The following is a 22,685-nucleotide window of genomic DNA, read 5'->3' on the forward strand; positions in this document are numbered from 1 at the left end:
AATCTGACCAGTCAGTGTTAGAGCCATCGAAATTGCTGGGGTCAGTACCTTTTTGTTGGACTGTGAACATGGTGGCTGTGGTTCGAAGGCATTACGAGGTAAGGAGTATGTCTGGGCTAGAGAAGCATGTTCTGTAGGTACTATGTGATTAAGCCCTGGAGGAAGTTGTTGGAATATAGTGTCACTTGAGTCTGCACGTTGCATACTGTGAGAATGCAGATTACCAAAGAGCAAATAAGTCTCCATATGCGACATAGGTAGTATTTGTCTTCTTAATAAGTGTATATGTGGTACAGTTTGCGCGTGTACATATGGTTGATCTCCTGCGTCTAGGTAAAGGTGTGTGAGTAAACTCATGACACTGGTACAAGAAGGTTATCAAGTACTCATATGTTTCAGCTATGTGTGGCTGTACTTGAGAGTACATGTTGATTTCACGGTCAAGATCTAACAAATCCTCCATAAATTGACAAGAATTTGTGTTTTCCTGTCCTCTTTATTTTCAGGCGAATTAGTATCGGTTTTATCCATTGAGTATTGAATACTGTATCGGTAAACGAACAGAACAGGTTATTGATAATCTCACGTGGAATACACGAGTGTCTATACACCCTACAATTCCATGCAGTATACATGAATATTATATTACTATAACATACGTGTATGTATTTACTAATACATTTATATACAATATCAAAACACACATGAATAAATAAGGAAAATATACAACGTTCTAGAATAATTTGTCACGGCACCAATGTGGTGGACGGGGTTTCGGCTTTACCTAAACTCTGGTATATGGTTCGAATCCCGTCCAGGCAATGCCCCGAGATCGTTTGTGGAACAGTTGTTTTTTTTTTTCAAGTGAAAACTGACGAAGTTAATATTTAGATGAATTTTATTTACCTGTCCATAACAGAGTAAAGTTTTAGATTTAAGAATTTACTAGTGCTTTCGCGGGCGATATCTCGCTATTGTATCATGGTTTACCTGCAGTGTCATTATAACTGTTAACTTCTACATGTAATATTCTTCAACCGAGGAAGAGGCGTGACTATAAGCCGTACTCTAACTAAGTTAGAGAACATGTCTTAGGTCCCGCCTACATATAAAATACTGTAGAGAAATGTTGAACTTTCTGAAACCGTTCTCTATTTCAGTTAAAGTACGCTTGTCACGTGATGGTACCAACGCTTTTTAAAGTGAAATGTCAAAATTATTAGCCGAATGCGTTGTTCATATTGACGGACCATGATACAAAACAGAAAGCGTAGGGCCACTCGAATAATGAAGTTATTCTCATGAACCCCTAAACTTTCTATTACATATCCCACAGCACCCACGCAGACGACAATATATCGATGAGAAAGTACCGGACAGATGACTACGGCTACTACAGAATTAAAGTTTAGCTGAAAGTTAATATCGATACCTAACAATTTAACTGTTTCTTCACAAGTAATATTACTCGAACCAATTTTAAAGTCTGGATTTTGGCAAAAGTTTTTTTACCAATTGAAATTGATTAGGATTTTGCTTGCATATTATTAAATTTTAAGACATACCCTGACAACCCGTATGCCGCTAACTTTGAAAGAAGTAGACCAGACTACTATTTGACCCCTTTGATTGTTCTAGAATTTTTATAGGAACATAGTCTCTCATTGTCACGTACGGTATGATACGGGAAAGGCACGACTTCGCTGTATGACAAAGGTCAAGGTTATTCGCATCCAAGATGTCGGCCTCCACGAATAATGGAAAGAAGCCGCAACAAATACCGAAATCAATCAAATTTCTCTTCGGAGGAACAGCGGGGTGAGATAAAAGTAGATGAAAATTGCATCTGAAAATGTGATTAAATGTATTTCTTTTGATAAATAGCTCATATTTACAAAGGCAGAAAGTTTAATTTAACCTTTTCATACCCCACCCACCGGCATAATTTCATAAAAAATGGCCGATAAAATATGTATTATTTTTATATATATCCCTATGAATGCTGTAATGTAAGTGAATGAAAATTGGACAGATAGGTTTAACAAAGACTCGGACTAAGATGTTTACTCATTATTTCTTCCCAAATGACTAAATTATTGAAAGCTGAAAAATAATTTATATGAAACTACTGACAGCATACAAGGACGTAAATATCTAGAGTGGGCAGACCAATGCTCGGCGTAAAAACTACATATTTTCAATCTAAAAACTGATTTAACATTAACTTACCATACACAAGTTCTTTATCGTCAGTTTGTAGAACAGTCTGCGAGTATTCAACCATATTGTTTACATGTTTCTAGTCACACGGTGACGTGATAGGCGGGAGCTAAAAATAGTATCAGTAAAACCTGTGTGGTTCGTGCGGAAGTATACCAACACTCGGCGTACGGCATATCAATCTGCAGGTTATAATTTTGAACTATTTATGCATTGAAGTGAAGTATAAGACAAATCTCAGTATTCTCACACAAGACATAGGTTATATTGATTAACTTATTGTTTTTTAAGTACATAAACATGTACTTAAATTAGCCCTCTCTCTATTCTGCATATATAAATTGAATAAACACATTTTATATGCTGTGTTCTCGTAATTCCGTGGCTCTTTAACTGCCAAAATTGTGCATGCGCATTTGATTTTAGGTATTCACATGTTGTTTTTTAACCAAAAGTAGCTGCAACCTTTCAATATAACCATGCTTAGTCAAAACATCAACAAGATACGACAGAAAATGGAAAATCTCATCTCATGTATGTTGACCTACATTGGTTTGGATCAGCTGGCAGCTTCTCGTTGAATCCATGGCTCTGATTGGCTAATTGATGGTCGCTATGGTGAAGGGTACCTTGACAAATTACACTGCTTAGAATTTAGTTAGGGGACTGCTTAATGTGTTGCTACAATTTTGTCACAATTGGTTTGCATGTTTGTATTTTAATGAAAGTTTTTGTGTGCCACCATCTTTTTCCTTAGCACTGAATAGTTTTTTTTTCAACATTTTCATATTTTTAAGTAAATAAGCTATACTAACCTGTTTTTATGCAATTTTGGATGCTCACAGATCTTTGTTTACTTTTCTGAGAAACTTGCATGAACTTAGGACATACGTGGTAACTGCACAAGCATAATTTTGAGAGCCACGGAATGAACGAGAAACCACGGAATATCGAGAATTAGGTATACAACAATTATCTTAAGGAATTCATTTGAAGATAATTTATCACAGTTGTGTGAGTCTAACTTCATGAAATCAATAACTGATGATAGTTGATGATATATTTCCATTATTTTTGGAAATCTTTTCAAAAGTGCCATTAGTCCACACAGTATATCAGTTACTTGAACAGCATAAGCTACAGAAAAGTGAAGTACAATGAGTCTGTATAAAAGGCCATGATAAGGGTTTATAGTTTATTTAAGTATAAAGAAATAAAATAATTAAAAGATTTTTTTTCTCTATATTTCCACTTGCAAGCTACTTTTTTAATACCTGTTTCACCAGAAAATCTGTTTTAATGAGAGTAGAACACAAAACTGAATGGCTTTTAGCGTTGCATCGTCAGCTCTACTGTGACCACGTGACCATACTGGGAATGAACCGCACTTGGATAAAATTACGCGTGGTGTAAACAAACGAAATGGGACTCACAAGAGCTGATATTTTAAATATATATAAAGAAATTCCCAGAGAAACGTGATACACGCCGAGCGTTGGTCTGCCCACTCTACATCTGTCCACCCAACCGTCCAACTGGGCGGTGCTGTCAGAGAAACAGTTGTTAAAGAAATGGGTATATTAAGAGGATAAAAAGCCCAAAAAGACAGTTACAGTTAAAATAGTGAGTGAGTTGGGTTTTACGGTGAATCGACACAAAATGATCATATATCGCCGGTACAGTTAAAATAGGACAGAAGCGATGCAATAACATGTTGACTACCGCCAGCCTCTCTCTAAAGATACTGAAGCTGTGGCTGGATTTGACATAGGGTCGTAGGGAGTTTCAAAGTTGGATGGTCCTCGTAAAGTAGATGTTAGAAAAGTACTGAGTGTGAGACTAGGGGATTAAGTAGTTTCAGTTTGTAGATTAGATTAGTCCACTGCCACTGTCTGGGCCCTTATTTTTTAAAACATTACTAATGAGTGGAATGACCTTCTATGTTGGAATGTGTTCCAGTTTAAGGTGTTTAACATTTGGGTAACGCTACTGGTGTAACTGTAGTCGGACATGACTTACCTGGCAGCTGACCTTTGAACATTTTCAACTTTACTTGTGTTTTTTGCCATGGATGCCAGACGCTTGAACAGTACTCCAAAATCCTCACATCAGTATCAAAAACAATGAAAATCTGGCCATGGGTTAGCCATCTGTGTAATTATTTGGTGGTCTTTTCAGTTCAGAAAACATTCCTTTGGATGCCTCTTTCTGTCCTCGAAACCTGGTAGGAATCTGGTTTTCATTGATTCACATTGTGTATTGACAGAATTGAAAATACTTACTGCAAAACGAAAACAATCTCCGAAAAGTGTCATGTTGTCTTGTGGTGTTGCATTATCACATTATAGGGTGTATTACAGGTCAAGGTAACCATGGGACTGAAAATGGTTTCCTGTCAATAAATTGAGTGCTTTGGCCTATGAGTCTTGGACTGTGGTCACTAGATGACCTTTTCTATTTTAGGGTCAGTGGTCAAGGTCATAGTGACTTACACTAAAAATGGTTTCTTATCAGTATCTCAGACATCCCAACTTTTTCTGAATGCCAAGTGGGAGTTTTTGCATTCCAAAGTGGGAGATTGAGGTGTTCAAGTGGGAGATTTAATACTGTGGTATTTACGTTCAATGCAGCAGCTAATGACAATATCAACTTATTTGCACTTACATCACTAGTCATTACTCTTCACATGTTGTTTTTGAGTTTATCATGCATATTTTTCAAGTCTTGAAATGTTAATATCTAACTAGACAACACACTTCAACTCCTTGTTACTTACGCAAGCCTTCTTTGCAAAATTTAATAGTTATGGCACTTTTAGCACTATGTCTAACTTCAAAACTCCACTGATAATTAAACCTGCACTCATATTTCTTTTGTGGGGAACAAGACTACCCAGGTGAGTTTTTGTACCCCCCGACAACAAAGTTGTAAGGGGGGGTATACTGGTTTCAGGTTGTCTGTCTGTCCGTCCGTAGACACAATCTTATGTGCACCATCTCTCCTTATCCCCTTGACACAATTTAATGAAACTTCACACAAGTGATCAGTACCAACAATAGTTGTGCATGGGGCATGTTAGGTTCTTTCAAAAAAAAATTTTGCAGAGTTATGGGACTTTGTTTTTTTTTGTTACTATACTATATACATAGACACAATCTTGTGTGCACCATCTCTTCTCATCCCCTTGACACAATTTAATGAAACTTGACACAAGTGATCAGTAACAACAGTAGTTGTGCATGGGGCATGTTAGGTTCTTTCAGCGACAAAAATTGCAGAGTTATGGGGCTTTGTTTCTTGTTAACATACTATGTACATACAGTCTGCATATGCAGTCTTGTGCGTGCCTAATCTACCGAACCCTTGCACACAATTTAATGAAACTTCACACAAGTGATCAGTACCAACCCTAGTTGTGCATGGTGCATGTTACGTTCTTTTAGATAAATATTCTGCATAGTTATGGGACTTTGTTTTTTGTTACCATACTGTATACATACAGTCTATATACATACAGTCCACATAATTATGCAATCTTGTGTGCATCAAATTGCAATGTACTGTGTCAGTGCATGCGGGGGTACATTCATCACCTTTAGTGATAGCTCTAGTTACATTTTGGCATGACAATGCAACTGTTAGAACCGTCAAAACAAAATGTACAGAGTTAAAAAGAATACAAGTTTTAGCAATAGAAAATTAACTGTTTAATTCTCATCTCAGTCCGCCCGTATCTAAAAGCCCTTGCCCCAATTGTTTTATGACCAAAATCCTGCTATCCAAAATTGTATGTCCGGATACTGTTATGCTTCATAGTAGTTGGGAATAGTGGCAGAGTCTCATTGGACAAAAAAAAATCTTGTCATCATTCCCAACTAAAATGTGTCATAATTTATATCGTGTATTTTTCATAATAACATTACACTCTAGAAGAAGAAAAAACAACTTAAAAGCACATTGTCGTCTGTTTTGGCAGGTATAGTTGACATATGTTGTAAGATTTTTGTTAAGATTATAAAAAAAAGTATAAGAATTTAATTTTATTTTGTGGCAAATCTTTGTCAAAAATGGGGAAAACATACTTTTTGGTGAGGAAAATGGGGCTGAATTTTGGTCCCAGAAAAAGAAGTGTCTATGATCTTTAATTAAATTAGAATGTTTTGGCTTATGGCCATCAGACTTCACTCGCAACATGATGGTTACTTATGATTGGCCATAATGGGGAGCATAGTTATGTGTTTTACTAAGAGCTTTAAATAACCATGATAAATTAGAATTTCTATATGAATTGGAATCTGCAATAAGTTTCATAGCAGCTGCTGTATTAAACACACAAGCTGCTTATGTGAACAGACATTGTACAGAAGGACTAAATCTTAACTTATTTCTTTACTACAGGATGGCGGCCACACTCTTTGTACAGCCCCTCGATCTGGTTAAAAACAGAATGCAGCTCAGCGGTGAGTGAGACAAACATGTACTGGTAATGTGTATAATTCAATTGCTGTCTTGATCTTAATCGTTTATTGTATTAAACCATTTTATATACTTTGCAAGAATGTTCATTCTTAACCATTTTTTACACGGGTGATGAGTGCTTTAATATGGAATAATCATACTTTTTTTCAGGAAATACAAACATGATGAAGTAAAGTTGATTTAACTGATGCCTTATGGAAACTTTCAGAACACAAATTTTTAACCAGGTTTTCCAAAAAAAAAAAAAAACTGGTTAAATGATTGAAATTCAGATATTAACTAGGTTGAAAGTTTTATGTGGACACTGGAAAATCAGCTTCAGGAATCCTACAATGTGTGTATGATTGATTTTCTATGCACAGGTGAGGGCGGGACAAAAAGAGTACACAAAACCAGTTTCCACGCACTTAGATCTATAATAGCCAATGAAGGAGTGCTAGCAGTATATACTGGGTAAGGCATACTTTTATTATACATTGGTAATTTTACAGTGAAAAATATCATATCATTTTATTACTGGTTGCCTGGGTGAAATGTTAAAATTGTGTTGAAAGCATAAAAAGAAAATGTATTTCACATGTGATCCAAATGTATTTCACTTGAAAATGCCTCACATGAAAATATTGCATCCAGTGTTAACTACATTAAATATATTTCGATCTTTACACTAAAACAAAGAAATATCCCTGATGTACATGTAGATACCAAGATAAAGGGTTATTGTATCCAATAAAGTATGTATTCAAAGGTTTGGTTGTAATTTCCTTGATTGAAGTTGAGCAGCAGCAGATTAAGCATTGGTTTCAATCAGTAAGAGCAGAATAATTGAGCTCCGCCATGAGAAAACCAACATAGTGGCTTTGCGGCCAGCATGGATCCAGACCAGCCTGCGCATCCACACAGTCTGGTCAGGATCCATGCAGTTCGCTTTCAAAGTCTATTGCAATTAGAGAAACTGTTAGTGAACAGCATGGATCCTGACCAGACTGCATGGATTTCCGAAGCCCTGGTTCTGTCAGTAATTAAGTTTCAAAGCTTTCTTAAGAAATACAGCATTAATTTCCTGATACCTATATTTTTTCTGTTTTTTTTTATTGGTGAGTTGTACTGTCTGGAGGCCAGTGCTTTTAAATTAACAATTTTTTTTCAATTGCAGATTATCAGCTGGATTGTTGAGACAGGCTACATACACAACAACCAGATTGGGAATTTATACATCACTATTTGAATACGCCACAAAGTGAGTTCATTGCCAGTTTAATCTTTCTTATTTTAATCAGTAGCAACCTACATACCATGATTTTGTAGACAGCTTGAGGCATTTTTGAACCATTCTGTGGTAAAACTGGTATTGTAGTTGAGGAAGCACAAGTGGGTTACCAGTAAGATTTGAACTCCGAACCTCCTGCTTAATCAGCAGACATGTTGTCCACAGAACAACTTTGCCCCTGTTTACTTTTACATTAGGTTTTATAGAAACTTTTAAGGGCTTTTTAGTCCCCTACTGGTGGGACACTATAGGAATGCCTTCCATCCGCCTGTCTGTCCGTCCACAAATTTGGATCCTGCAATTACTTAAAAACTATTCAAGCTAGGTAGGTTCTTGGTATATGAATATAGAAGAATATGCATGTAAATGACTTATGCTTGTAGGTCAAAGGTCAAGGTCACTATTGAAGGTCAAGTAAGAATTGTTTCCGCTTCATAACTTTTATATGCATAGATAGATTGTCTTAGTGCTAGACAGAAATGTTCCCCATGATGAGTCAACACATGATCTATGCTTGTCGGTCAACGGTCAGAGTCATTGTTGATTGTTTTCCACCGTTAGTGGACTTCTGTATTGCCACTGCAATACTCGGTCACACTTGTTTAAAAAAAGAAATTGCACTCAGTGATTTCTTCTTTTGTTTCTTACAAGCTCATGTGCTTGATTGAACGATAAGTTTTTTTTTCAATGCTTGGAATGAAATGTCCAGTTTGTTATCTTTACTGCGCTTTTGTTCATGTAAAATTTATTGTTTCAGAGAAGGCAAAAATCCAAACTTCTTCATGAAGGCTGTTATAGGTTGTACTGCCGGTGGTATTGGTGCATTCGTTGGTACACCGGCAGAAATATCTCTCATAAGAATGACTGCAGATGGCAGGTGAGTAAATCAAACAGGGATTGATTTGAATTTCCAAATCAAGTTTGTTAGCAACTTACTTGAAGTTTGAAAATCGTTGCTATACATTGATGTTGTGTTTGTCTTTCCCTTTTTGCTTGTTACAGAAATCATGTCATGTAAGATTTGGGCGAATCATTTTGATTGCCAGGGGCCTTGTGGCTGAGCGGCTGAAGTCACTGACTTCAAATCACTTGCCATTAACCGATGTGGGTTCGAGCCTCACTCGGGGCATTGAATTCTTCATGTAAGGAAGCTTTCCAGCTGGCTTACGGAAGGTCTGTGGTTTTACCAAGATGCCTGTCCATGATGAAATAATGCACAGAGGAGCACCTGGGGTCTACCTCCACCGTCAAAGCTGGAAAGTCACCATATGATCTATAATTGTGTCGGTGCGGTGTTAAACCTAACAAAAATAAAAACAAAACATTTTGACTGCCACTTTGTATAGATAGAATGAGAGTATCTCAAGTAAGTATTTAGTTAAGTATTTATTTGTCTTCATTTTTACTGAGTTGATATAGGAAATGTCTTGTGATACTGAAAATATGCTGGAAATAAGTGATAAGATTGTTCTCCAGATCAGTTTGCTTTCACCACAGTTCATACAAAGACAGGAATAATATCAGAAGTAGCCCACCCACTTAGCTCAATAGGGAGAGCGCCGATCTACTGATCCTGGGGTCATGAGTTCGGTTCCCAGGCAGGGTGCAGTTCTCCGTGACAATTTGATAAAAGACATTGTGTCTGAAATCATTATTCCTCCACCTCTGATTCAGGTGGGAAAGTTGGCAGTTACTTGTGGAGAACAGGTTTGAACTGGTACAGAATCTAGGAGCACTGGTTAGGTTAACTGCCCACCATTACATAACTGAAATACAGTAAAACCTGTCTTAAGCAGCCAGCCAAGGGAGTGGGGAAAAGTGGCTGCTTAATGCAGGTAATTTATAGAATGAATGACCATTTTGGGAAATGAGACACGGGTGCGTAAGACAGGTTGGCTGCTTAATAGAGGTGACCACTGTTTTACTGTACTGTTAAAAAACAGTGTTAAACCCAACCAGAAGCAACATGTTCAGGAAAATTTACTACCTTACTACCTAGTAGTAGCAGTATCAATCAGTACAAGTTGCACACTTTTCTCATCAGGTGAAATAAATGTTTGATTTTTTTAACCATCAGATTGCCGGAAGCAGAGAGACGAGGATATAAAAGTGTTTTTAATGCTATCTACAGGATATCCAATGAAGAAGGGGTTGCTACTCTATGGCGAGTATGTAATAATTGAAATAAACTTCAGATTATAAACCAGTATTGGTTTGTTTAACCTTTACCCTGCTAAATTTCTAAAATGGACTGGTCCATCAACCAATTTGGGCAGTACCATTTATTATTTGAAGGGGTGTTCACTGAAAATTTACTGACTGAATAGCAAACAGTGCAGGCCATGATCAGCCTGCACAGATGTGCAGGCTAATCTTGGTCTGCGCTGGTCGCAAAGGCAGAATCACTTGCAGATAGCAGGCTAAAGGTTAATACAGTTAATATTATGCAAACCAGGGCCAAGTTCTACCAGTGTATAAGTGTTCAACTTTAAATCTTTAAAAATTAAAGTTATCATAACTTCTTTGACATGAAAAGTGCTTAAAAATTCCAGACAAAGTTGTCATTATAGAAACCACTTAAGCAAAGCTTGGTAACAAATTGTAGTTATTTATTAAAAATAAGGCAGATTGCAAATTCAGAATTTTAAAATTTAAGACTTAAACATGTTGATGTACATGAGCCAAGAGTATAAGTATGGTATATATACTATACCTAGGTAACAAAATATAAATACCAGTCTAACATGAGCCAGATTGTTTTAATGTTAACAAAATAACTGCTTATCAGATGTATTAAGACATAGCATATAATCAAATGTCATAGCCGACATGATGAAATGTGTGTGAGACAAAACAGACAAATACTAGTATTTGGTGGATGTCATCAAGGATTTGTAATTAATTGGCTGGAGAAAAGTGAAGTAGGGGATCACATTCTTGAATGTGTCGCCGATGATTATACGATTGTTGACAGTTGTCTGCCCATCACTAATGATCACCATCATAATTTAGTTAAATGTGAAAAAATATACAGTCGAACTACCTTAACTCGAACTCAACGGGACCACCAAAATTTGTTCGTGTGATTGGTTGTTCGAGTTATCGAACAGAATTCATTTTTCAGGGACCTGACGACGAGTTCGAGAGAAGGGTGGTGTACGAATTATCCGAGTATGAGTTAATGAAGTTTGACTCTATATTAAAATTTAAAAAGGTGTTACAGTGAAGTTTTATTAAACTATTAACAGTGAATTGATACTCAATAATGCCCCAAAAAAGTGCTTGGGGGTAAAATAATTTTTTTATGAAGGTACAGATGTATAATGAGGGACCTCCGTGGCTGAGTGGTTAAGGTTGCTGACTTATACCACTTGCCCATCACCAAATTTGGCTCGAGCCTCACTTGGGGCATGGAATTCTTCATGTGAGGAACCTCTGCGATATATGACCATTTTGTGTTGATTCTCCGTAAAACCCAACTCACTCATGTGAGGAAGACATCCAGCTGGCTTATAAAAGGTTGTAGTTCTACCCAGGTGCCAGCCTGTGATGAAATAATATAAGGAGGGACACCTGGGGTCTTCACCATTAAAGCTGGAATGTCACAATATGACCTATAATTGTGTCTTGCGAGGTTCAACCAAACAAAGACAAAATGTTTGTGAATTGATGAATAATATTAAAATTTTAGGGATGCTGGCCAACTGTAGCACGCGCAATGGTAGTTAATGCAGCACAACTTGCATCATACTCACAAGCCAAAGAGGGACTTATTAAAACAGGTTTGATGATACTTATAGAAATATATATCACTTTGGCCAAATTTGGCCACCATTCACTTTGATAAATGAAGATAGAAAACGGCAAAATATGGTTACAGAATATAGAACTGCATTCTTTATTCTTCAAAGAAGTAAGTAGTGTAGAGTCTTGAAAATATGCACAGTAGTCTAATACTGTATGAACCCTGATAGAGTTGTATACTTTGGTTGCTCTGGGGAGATGTTGTTGTTTGGAGGTAATTTTATTCATATGTAAAGTATAGAAAAAAAAGTTCACATTTATTAGCTTCATCTTTATTTAGCTTACTTAATTAAGTGGTGTTTCTAAGACAGAAGTGAATGAAGACAATGTGTAGAGACATTATTAAAAATCAGTTAAGGTAAGTGGCCACTAAGTTTTTAAGGTCTGTGGCCACCGATTTTGTTAAGGTCAGAAACCACAAATTTTTTAAGGTCACAGGTCAGAGACCATCTTTTTTTTTAAGGTCAGTGGCCACTTATTTTTTAAGGTTAGAAACCACCAATTTTTAAGATCAGTGGCCACCAATTGTTTTTTAAAGGTCAGAGATCACAAATTGTTTAAGGTCACAAACCACAAATTTTTTAAGGTTGCCAGCCACCAATTTTTTAAAGGTAACAGGCTACCAATTTCTTAAGGTCGCAGGTCACCAATTTTTAAAGGTCATAGGCCACCAATTTTTTGAAGGTCAGAGCCTACTAATTTTTAAGGTCACAGGCTACCAATTGTTTACAGATTAGAGACCACCAATTTCTTAAGGTTGCCAGCCACCTATTTTTAAGGTCACAAGCCACCAAGTTTTTAAAGATCAGAGACCACTAATTTCTTAAGGTAAGTGACAACTTGACCTTCAAAAAGTCCACATTCTAATCCACATTGTGTGATTTAAAAAAAATAAATCCACTTTAAACCACATTTAAGCCTGCCCGCTTAGCTCAATAGGGAGAGCGCAGATCTATGAATCTCGGGGGTTGTTAGTTCAAGCCCTGGGCAAGGCCTATGTTTTCTTAGGCGATTTGATAAAAGACATTGTGTCTGAAATCGTTCGTCCTCCACCTCTGATTCATGCGGGGAAGTTGGCAGTTACTTGCAGAGAATAGGTTTGTACTGGTACAGAATCCAGGAACACTGATTAGGTTTAATTTCAAAGTCTGTTTCCAGCCATAACCATCTACCAAAACTGTTTTGGCAAGCAGTGTAACTCGGGTGAGCAGCGAGCCATCATGGCCCTCATGTTTGTAAAGGTGGTGAATGAACTGTTCTTCCAAAGAAATCAACAGGATTTTACAAAATGTACATAATGAAGATAAGACTAATCTCTTATAATTTTGCATGCTGCAGAAAATTTGTAAAATAGGGAATTTAAATTATTATTGTTAGATGGTGTTTTTCTTCATTCATTTGCAATGTTTATGAAGATATTACCCAGTTAAGGTAGTTCTGGAATAAATGGTTTGTTTTCTATTTTACAGGGTACTTCAGCGAAGGATTATTCTTGCATTTTGTTGCTAGTATGATCAGTGGTCTGGTGACAACATTTTTCTCAATGCCAGTTGATATTGCTAAAACTAGGTAAGTTAAAGATTTGTCAAAAGCAACATATTTTTAGTGGCGATAAATCACTGCTCAATCTATTCTACATTGCATAAGAAGAGTAACAAGTAAGAAGCTTTTTATGCCCCCCGCTATAAAAAGAGGCAGGCAATTTATTGTATGTGTATGCGTCCTATATGTGTGCACAAAATTTCTTGTCATGATGACATCTTGTGCATTGTGTGATTTTAAGCTCACCTGAGCATGAAGTCTTCATGATGAATCCATAGGATCGTTTGATATGCAGTGTTTGGCCGTGCTCTGTACTTCTGTTGTCTGTCTGTTATCTACAGATTCTTTAAAGAACTCCTTAACCGCTATGCAGATTTCATCCAAACTTCATAGGAATGTTCCATGGATGGTTCTCTTTCAGATTCCTTCAAATCTACATCATCCATATAGAATTCTGGACATAATTGCAAAACAAAGAAAAAGCTTTAATAATTTCCTCCTCAAAAACCACTGGTTGAATTTGAAATTATTTCACAGAAATGTTCCCCGAGTGAGTTTCATCCAAATTCTTCAGATCAGTCTATTTTGTTAAAAAAACATGTCTGTAGGAGGTGGGACTAGATTTCCCTATATGGAAAAATTAGAAAAAAAGTTTCTCTGAAACTGCTAGTCTGATTTCAAGTTAGTTTGGCAGGAATGTTCCTTGGTTGACCCAATACCAAGCTCCTTCAAGTGATTCTGTTTTGTTAAAAGATATGGCTGCCATGGGGATGACTATTTTCCCTATACAGCTGTATGGAAAACATGGCAATCTTCTTGTCTGAAACTACTTGCCAGATTTCAGAATTTTATGAGTAAAGTTTTAGCAGATTCCTGCATATTATTCTTTTTTATTAAAAAAATATGGCCCCCCAGGGGGCTGTGCTAGTTATCCTGTTTGACTACTGTGAAAACATTTAAATTCGCTGGCATGAAATTTCGCGCGAACGTGAAAAAGTACTGTTTCGCGCGGGCTTTAATTCGCGCATTTTTAATTTATCAATGAATAAATAAATTAAAAAAATAATTAAGCACGGTCTTAAATTCGCGCATCGGTTCTAGCGCGAAATACGTGAAAATTCGTCCTACGCGAATAAAAATGATTTCACAGTATATGGAAAACTTTGAAAATCTTCTACTCTCAAACTGCAAGCCCTATTTAAAAATAATTTGACAGAAAGGTTTCTGTGGTGACCCTTTACAAAACTCTTCAAGCCATGTTTATTTGTTTATAGACATTGCTGCCTGGGGGCAGGTTTTGTTTTTTCCATATGACTACATGTATATGAAAAACTTTAAAAGTCTTATCTGAAACTGCTAGCTGGATTTGAAACAATTTCAGAGCAATGTTTCTTGCGTGACCCTGCACTAAATTTCTTTAACCTTTAGCCTGCTGGCGGTAAGTGATTCTGCCTTTGTGACCAGTGCACATCCATGCAGGCTGATCACGGTCTGCACTGTTCACTATTCAGTCAGTAGATATTCAGTGAACACCCCTTCGAATAATTAACGGTATTGCACAAATCAGTCCATTTTAGAAATTTAGCAGGCTAAGGGTTAAATCTATTTCATTAAAAAATATGGCCACCAGGGAACAGGGCTAATTTTTTCTCTATTTGACTATTTGGAAAACTTTGAACCTCTCTGGCCCAATTTTAAAATAATTTCACAGCATTGCTCCTTGTTCAACAATTATTCAATTCATATGTGAAGGTCAGGTGAGTGATCTAGGACCTTCATGCTTTCTTGTTTGGTAAGTTGGCCATTGTGTAACATTTTCATGCAGACATGGATATTAGAATAATTTGGCATAAGCATTCACTATTAACAACAAGAAGATTACATGTCACAATCAAGACCTTTACACCAGCCTTAACTATTATTTGTGCTGCATTAATTCTTACTGTAAGATTATGGTGTTTATTTACAGTATATAATTTGTTACAGGGTTCAGAACATGAAAGTGATTGATGGTAAACCGGAGTACAAAGGAGCTGTGGTAAGTCTTCTCACATAAGATTTATATTTTTACGCCCCTGGGCATATAGCGATTGAACTGTCTGATTGTCTGTCGGTCCATACAAACCAGGTTGCCTACATAAATGACCCAATTTAGTACATACTCACTCAACAGTCCTTGAGCTTAAAACCTCAAAAAGCTTTTGTCATACACCCGGGGGCATGGGTTTGTGTTTTTAAAATGCAGCTCCTTAAAAGATAAAAGTGTAGGATCTTCCTCTGGGAAGTCGCCATATGAAATTTAATTGTGTCAGTTTAATGTTAAACCAAAGACAAAAATTTAAAATAAAGCCCAGAGGTCTACCACCATATTTCACAGTATTTCAGTTATTTTATGGGGCTACTTTTCCCGATACAGTAGCAGCACTCTCAGCTTATCCAAAGGTGAAGAAAAATTGACTTATTATATTATTATTATTATACTAGATTTATATAGCGCCCTTTTCATGATCAATTTCATGTTCAAAGGCGCTTTACATAGTTCAAATGCAGCCACACAGGGCACATAATTCATCCTCTGCTAGTACAGACACAGAGCGACCTGACCAGAGGGACAGAGTGAGACAAAGCCCCCACGACAGAGAGATCAGAAATCAGATACAGGCTTGTCCGGCTAACTTAGCCTAGCTCGTTGCGAAAAGACAGCCTGGTTCTGTAACGTGCCCAGTGTAATACACTGATACATGCAAGGATTTCCTGGGTTCCTGACCAGTACACCTCTAGTTGGCTGGGAAACACTGAAAAGCGTTTCTGAAAATTCCCGAGTAGCTGCCGGGGATCGAACCTCCGACCTCAGGATTGGAAGGCCAGTGTGCAAACCACTGAGCTATCCATCCACCTGGCTTCTTGCTTGTTATGTTCTATCGGATTTTTGGTAACATTTACCTTGTCTGCAAATCAAACACTTAAGCTCTAGATCTGTAGTCTTTTCCAGAATGAGGTAGCTTTGCAGTTTTTAGCTGTTTTATATAATAGGCAGGGCATTAAAGGCACTGACCTCCAGATCATACATAGTGCAACAAAAAAAAAAAAAAAAAAAAAAAATTTTCGATATCAGAAAACTATTGCTGTATTTCTTAAGAAGGCCTTGAAACTTAGTTACTGACAGATTTTACATTATGCAAACACCTGTTTTTATTATTTTTTTCCATTCAAAATTTAAAAGTTTGAAATGGGGTACCTGAGGTAAACTGCCTTATAAAGACTGTTAAGTACATTTTCCTCTGTGGTGTATTGGTCAAGACCACAGGAAAAGTTTTATTGCCAGAGTGAACCGGGTTCGATTTCCAACTTGATCATGTTTTTTTCTTGATTCAGCATTTTAAGATAGTTTAGAAACAAAAACTCATGTGCTAGTGTTCATAAGATGACAAAACTTCAATATTTAAGAAAGATCTTTTTTGCCAAAACCTGGAGGTTCGTGCCTTTAACAACAGTTTATTGTTGTTTATGAATTATAAAGTTTTAGAAGTGCCATCTTATTATAAAATCCTAATATAGTAAGGGGACCTTGCTGCCAGTCCAGAGATTGTAAGTTTGATTCTGTTGGCTATGTAAATGTTCTTAAGCCACCAGAGAGAGGCATGTAGTTATAACTGTCTGTCAACATTTGCTTGTTCATTTATCCAAAACATTTGATTTCTCAGCTACAAGTCCAAGAGTTTCAAATAAAATTTTACCAAAGGAATGTATGTCTTGTTTATCAGTGAGATCTTTACCTCCCAAGGTCAAGGTCACAGTTGTACAGGTAAGGACCCTATCCCTAAAACAAAATCAGATGGCAGGGCAGGGCAGCACAAGCCACATACCAAAAGAATTTCATTTAATACACTTTAAGAATTTGTCTGATGGATAAATGGCAGTAATATAACCATTTTACCAAAATACTAAAAGGATCATTGCCTGATATACAGAACCATATCAAACTCTTATTTTACAGGATGTTATTTCAAAAGTGATCAGAAAGGAAGGTATATTCAGTCTGTGGAAGGGATTTACACCCTACTACGCCCGACTTGGTCCACACACGGTGCTAACTTTTATATTCCTGGAACAGATGAACAAGTACTACAAGAGGCTAGTCCTCAAGGATATGTCGGAAGGAGGTGGTGGCTTATAATGAAAGTTGACACGTAGGAAACAGTAGAAAAATAGATGTTTAGATCACCACTGTGTCAATATTGAAATGTTAACACAATATTCTGTCTTCTTCATGTAATATTATTGCCATGTTTTAATGATTGATATATCAAATATTTGTGCTTTACAAAATTTTGCAAAATTTAGAAACTGACTCATTACGCAAAGTTTTTTACCTTTGCATTTAAGCTGTAAATTTTTCTGGTTTAAACTGTTAATCCCAGTTTTCACAAGTACTAATTGTAACATATTAAAGAAAAATGCTAAAATGTGAAATTTAATCCCTTAAAAATAGTCTTTACTTTACAGTATATTTATATTTTCACTGGTTGAAAATTGGTTTACTGTCCGACAGTCCCTTTGCAATATACCTATTATACGTGTATTGAAAATATGTCAGCTATACTGTCCTGAAAGAGTGTTTGGTGATGTGCATTTTGTGCAGAATATATCATTGTGAAGATTTTCTATTTGTATTAGATTATGTAGTTTAAAATATGTTTTGAGAAATCAGTTTATAATAATCCTTCTCTTGTATTTATCAAATATGTTTTGATTCTCTAAAAACGTTAAGATCTTTGATAACTATTATATATAAACTTACATTATATGAGCCGCGTCATGAGAAAACCAACATAGTGGCTTTGCGACCAGCATGGATCCAGACCAGCCTGCGCATCCGCAGTCTGGTCAGGATCCATGCTGTTCGCTAACGGTATATCTAATTCCAATAGGCTTTGAAAGCGAACAGCATGGATCCTGACCAGACTGTGTGGATGCGCATGCTGGTCTGGATCCATGCTGGTCGCAAAGCCACTATGTTGGTTTTCTCATGGCACGGCTCAATTATTGTTTTAAGAAGAAAGTTGTAACACATATTTGCATTTTGACAAGGTTCCTATGATTAAACTCTAGTCTCTTCTTGCCATGAAATTTTACATAATTCAGAAACATTGTATTCCTTTCAATATATGTATTAATGCAATGCAGCACTGCTTCATAATACATCTGCTTGTCAATACAATGTGGTCATCTAAACCTGCTAAATTTCTAAAATGGACTGGTCCGTCATTCAATATGGGCAGTACTACTTGTTTATCAAGGGGTCGTTTTCACTGAAAATTTACTGACTGAATAGCGAACAGTGCAGACCATGATCAGCCTGCACTTGTTGGAAAGGCAGATTCACTTGCTGACAGCAGGCTAAAGGTTAAATACATACACCCAATTGACATGTGCAAAATGTGGCAAAATATATTCTAGTGTTGTATTTTGGTGTTTCAAAATATGATATTTTACGTAATGTTTACCAACACTTCATTTAGATCATTTACAATAAAAGTGCACATTACATTCTTAAATATTTAATTAGAAAGTGTAGGCAGTTGCAAGCTTTATTCTTGTATTGATGTTGCTTTTTAATATTTTATGGAAGCCAACAGCAATCATGAAACAGTTTATAAATATATTTGTCGCAAAATAAAAGTAACTATTGTCAGTAATGAAATTGTATGCTTTTGCCATTATGTTATAATTGAGAACATGTACTATGTTCCTGTTGATTACCCCCATGTTTAACCAGGTGTTATGTGCTTATGTAATTTCAACCATTATTTGAGCCGTGCCATGAGAAAACCAACATAGTGGGTATGCGACCAGCATGGATCCAGACCAGCCTGCGCATCCGCGCAGTCTGGTCAGGCTCCATGCTGTTCGCTTTTAAAGCCTATTGGAATTGGAGAAACTATTAGCGAACAGCATGGATCCTGACCAGACTGCGCGGATGCGCAGGCTGGTCTGGATCCATGCTGGTCGCAAAGCCACTATGTTGGTTTTCCCATGGCACGGCTCATTTGTTCTACCAGCCAGTGATTAAACTCGAATAAGCGTGTAGAGATACATGAATTTACTGCTTTATTTTTGAAACACAACATATACAATGCAATATTGAGAGAGAGAGAGGGAGTGGGGGAACTAAGTCTGGATTGTTGTACAGACATTGTAGTATTTAAGAAGATAATTTATTAAGGATTTGGGGTTTTTTTTGGCAGATTTTTTAGCAGTTTTGGGGTCATATTTCCAGTTTGAAAAAGTACTTTTTTCCCTTATTTGAAACAAAGTGTCCCAAGTTGAGTAAAAAAAAAATGGTTAAAATTGATTATTGTTCATAGAGGTTATACCGTACATACGTTTCTAATAAAGAAAATATGAATCTTGTGGAAATATTTTGCATGCATTTATATTAACCATAATATTGATTTCTGTTAAGCCTTGGCAGCTACAATGTCTATGCTGTGAATTTACATGTATCTGCTAATTGCTAATTTTCACATCACACCACCGCTACAGGGCTTGGTTAAAGTAAGAATGGAAGGACTTCCGAATACATTATGGGGCTCTTTCACTTGCACCTAGAGTATGGTCTGTAGACTGATAACATATCTATAAAAAGATCCTTTGGAAGCATAGAATGCAACCAAGCGAAATAATAGCAGACTCTGTAAGTTCAGGCAGAAGGTGCTTATTAAAAACAAGCATGTTATCCCAGTCAAATAATCCAGGGATACATATTTACTGCTGTCCCTCTGTGTCTGTGTTGCATTCAGTTTTGAGTACTAGTGATTCTAGTTTGATCCATGCAACTGCGTGTAGTGCACACAAAAGTTCAAACCAGTGCTGATCATTTAAACTTTGGTTTTCATAGATCTTACTATCAGGTGAAAGTGCCATCAATTATATTTTCAATTTGAACACTATAGTGATGAGAAACCTGTGGAGTGTTAATGGTTCTGAGGTTCATACTGAATGTACTTGATGTTTGATGGACTGAAGAACTGCACAGACTTGCATTTATTCAAATAACTTTACAGACTGGTGCATTCTATCCTATAAATCTTTTAACATTTTTTATTTATATCTATTGGATTTGTTTTGGTTTATATCTGTATCTTTATATTCATGTTAAGTTTATTTAATAATCTGTGCTTTTTGAATTTGTAGTCATTTATAAGGGGCCTCCGTGGCCGAGTGGTTAAGGTCGCTGACTTCAAATCACTTGCCCCTCATCGATGTAGGTTCGAGCCTCACTTGGGGTGTAGAATTCTTCATGTGAGGAAGCCATCCAGCTGGCTTACGGAAGGTCAGTGGTTCTACCCAGGTGCCCGCTTGTGATGAAATAATGCATGGTGCAGCACCTGGGGTCTTCCTCCACCATCAAAGCTGGAAAGTCATATGACCTATGATTGTGTCGGTGCGACACAATAAACCCAACAAAATAAATATAAATAAATGTAGTCATTTATATTTTAAGAATTTATTCCATAAAGCTTCATTGAACATGGATATTTATGTGAATTTGAATAGAGTTCTCTATCAGTTCTCTATATGTGTGATGTAAAATGATAATGATGAAGAATACTTTAATCCTGTCCTGAATTGAACTTAAAAATATGAATCTGACGGATGTTTTTAATACGTTGAGACTACCTATCAAATGTTTATTTTTGTTACCCAATACTTATTCTGCAATTTATCCATAACAGTAGAATTTTACTTACATGGTAGTCTCCCTTGTTTGAAAAGTCAACTTGTTCATGGTTTGATGTTTAGATAAATTTTTTGATTTACTGTTTATAAATAAGAAATTTTTTAAAAAGTGCTATTTGAATTTCTTTGCAAAATGGATGTGATGATCATTGTGGCATACATTTTGTGACAACATTGATTAATGTATATTTATGGGAGGTAATCTCTGTCATGAGTTTGTAAAAGTAGCATGTCTACCCATGACAACATTTTTAGTAACTCATACACTGAAGAAAGTATTTTGCTTTAATCCTAGTTATCTAAGGATCACAGTTATATAACATGAAAAGAAAAAACTTGTAATATCTGCAGGTTGTAGTACCATTTATGAAATGTATGTTTCTTAAAGTAAAAAAGTACATGAATTTAGGTTTATCAAACTCCAGTATTTGTGTGTTTGTGTTATGTAATGTAGTATTTAAAATATTCAAGTTTAACTTGTATGTGCTTTGGCAGTAACAGTGCTATATTTTAAATTTTCACATTAATTTTGTTTACTTCTTGTACTTACACAAAAATGTTATTTAATGCATTTCTGCTTTTCATATTTTTTAATCTTTGCTAGGAAAAAAAAAACACATTTGGTTTTGACTGATACATTTATGATATGCAGCCTTTAAAGGTGACCTTTTTCCACAGGCTGTTTCCATTTTATGTCTTCTTCGTAAAATACTCCCTTGTTTTTCCTCAAAAAGAGATGTTTATTGAAGTGTTAAGAAATATTTCTTTTCAATTTTTGATAAATAGGATATTTCAAATCAAATATTTCAGTTAAACAGCATATTTTATAGAATTCTTTGGCTAAAATAGCCAGGATATTTAGAGGGAAAAAATATTTACAGTTTTACATCTTGCAAGTAATTTATATTGCATTTTGCAGCAAGTAAGTGATGAAAAACACCAAAATGTTAAGCAAGAATCGGTGGGCAATATAAAGAAACAAAAACAGCTACCAGTAACTAATGTCTTATGTATAGTGTTTATTGTGTTGTTAAATATAGTTTGAGATGTGCACGTAGTAATGGGTAACAGTAGTACAATATGGCTGTATACTTGGATGAGAACCAGTTCGAAAAATTATAGTTGACAAGCTGCTAGGCAAGTCCAATATGTTTTCCAGATGGGTACATGTCCTATTTTATCCTATATTGTACAGAACTTTGTTTAATAATCCTTTTTATTTTATACTTATTTTTTTGCAGAAACATCGCAGCAATCATTTCTTGATGTTGATATTCATTCCCGATATTTTTATCGGTCACCAGCTTTTATCATTTAGTTAAGGTGGAGATTCAGATCAAAGTTGTTGGAATATATTGTATCCAATATGGAAATATGATGGACAGTCATGTGGAACAATTGGAAAAGAAAAAATAGGTATAGAATAATAACTGTTATTTATGATTTTGAGAATCATGCTGTGAATAAAGCTGTTACAAAATGTCAGAAACTTTGTTATGATCAAATATTATATTATTTCATACCTTGAACAGAGTTGACAAAAACTAGGTCTAAATGTTAATTATGTCTCCCCTCCCCTCTCGGGGAGACATATTGTTTTTGCCCTGTCCGTACGTCACACTTCATT

General features: G+C 36.0%; 2 protein-coding genes across 4 annotated transcripts in view; one reads left to right on the forward strand and one right to left on the reverse strand.

Annotated features, from left to right (window-relative positions):
• LOC123527054 (uncharacterized) overlaps positions 1-22,685 on the reverse strand; it is a 491,978-nt gene that overhangs the window by 75,964 nt on the left and 393,329 nt on the right. The window lies entirely within an intron of this gene.
• On the forward strand, positions 1,692-22,547 carry LOC123527933 (mitochondrial 2-oxoglutarate/malate carrier protein-like). 3 transcript variants are annotated; one of them, XM_045307674.2, is made up of 10 exons: positions 1,692-1,818; positions 6,619-6,680; positions 7,062-7,152; positions 7,856-7,939; positions 8,727-8,846; positions 10,047-10,137; positions 11,661-11,751; positions 13,243-13,342; positions 15,302-15,353; positions 17,313-22,547. In XM_045307674.2, exons 1-10 carry the CDS (start codon positions 1,739-1,741, stop codon positions 17,490-17,492), a joined length of 951 nt encoding a protein of 316 aa, XP_045163609.1. In that variant the 5' UTR covers positions 1,692-1,738; the 3' UTR covers positions 17,493-22,547. The 3 variants fall into 3 exon arrangements, with proteins under 3 accessions (XP_045163609.1, XP_045163611.1, XP_045163610.1); XM_045307676.2 differs by having other exon boundaries at positions 1,755-1,829; XM_045307675.2 differs by having other exon boundaries at positions 1,784-1,854.

The sequence above is a fragment of the Mercenaria mercenaria genome, chromosome 14, assembly GCF_021730395.1.
Source record: "Mercenaria mercenaria strain notata chromosome 14, MADL_Memer_1, whole genome shotgun sequence".
NCBI classification, from domain to species: domain Eukaryota; kingdom Metazoa; phylum Mollusca; class Bivalvia; order Venerida; family Veneridae; genus Mercenaria; species Mercenaria mercenaria.

What these genes read in the sequence shown, in the direction of transcription:
- LOC123527933 (XM_045307674.2), top strand. Translation starts at nt 1,739, where the DNA reads ATGTCGGCCTCCACGAATAATGGAAAGAAGCCGCAACAAATACCGAAA. An exon ending in AAACAGAATGCAGCTCAGCG is followed by an intron (nt 6,681 to 7,061) that starts GTGAGTGAGACA and finishes TTCTATGCACAG; the next exon opens with GTGAGGGCGGGACAAAAAGA. An exon ending in GTTGATATTGCTAAAACTAG is followed by an intron (nt 13,343 to 15,301) that starts GTAAGTTAAAGA and finishes AATTTGTTACAG; the next exon opens with GGTTCAGAACATGAAAGTGA.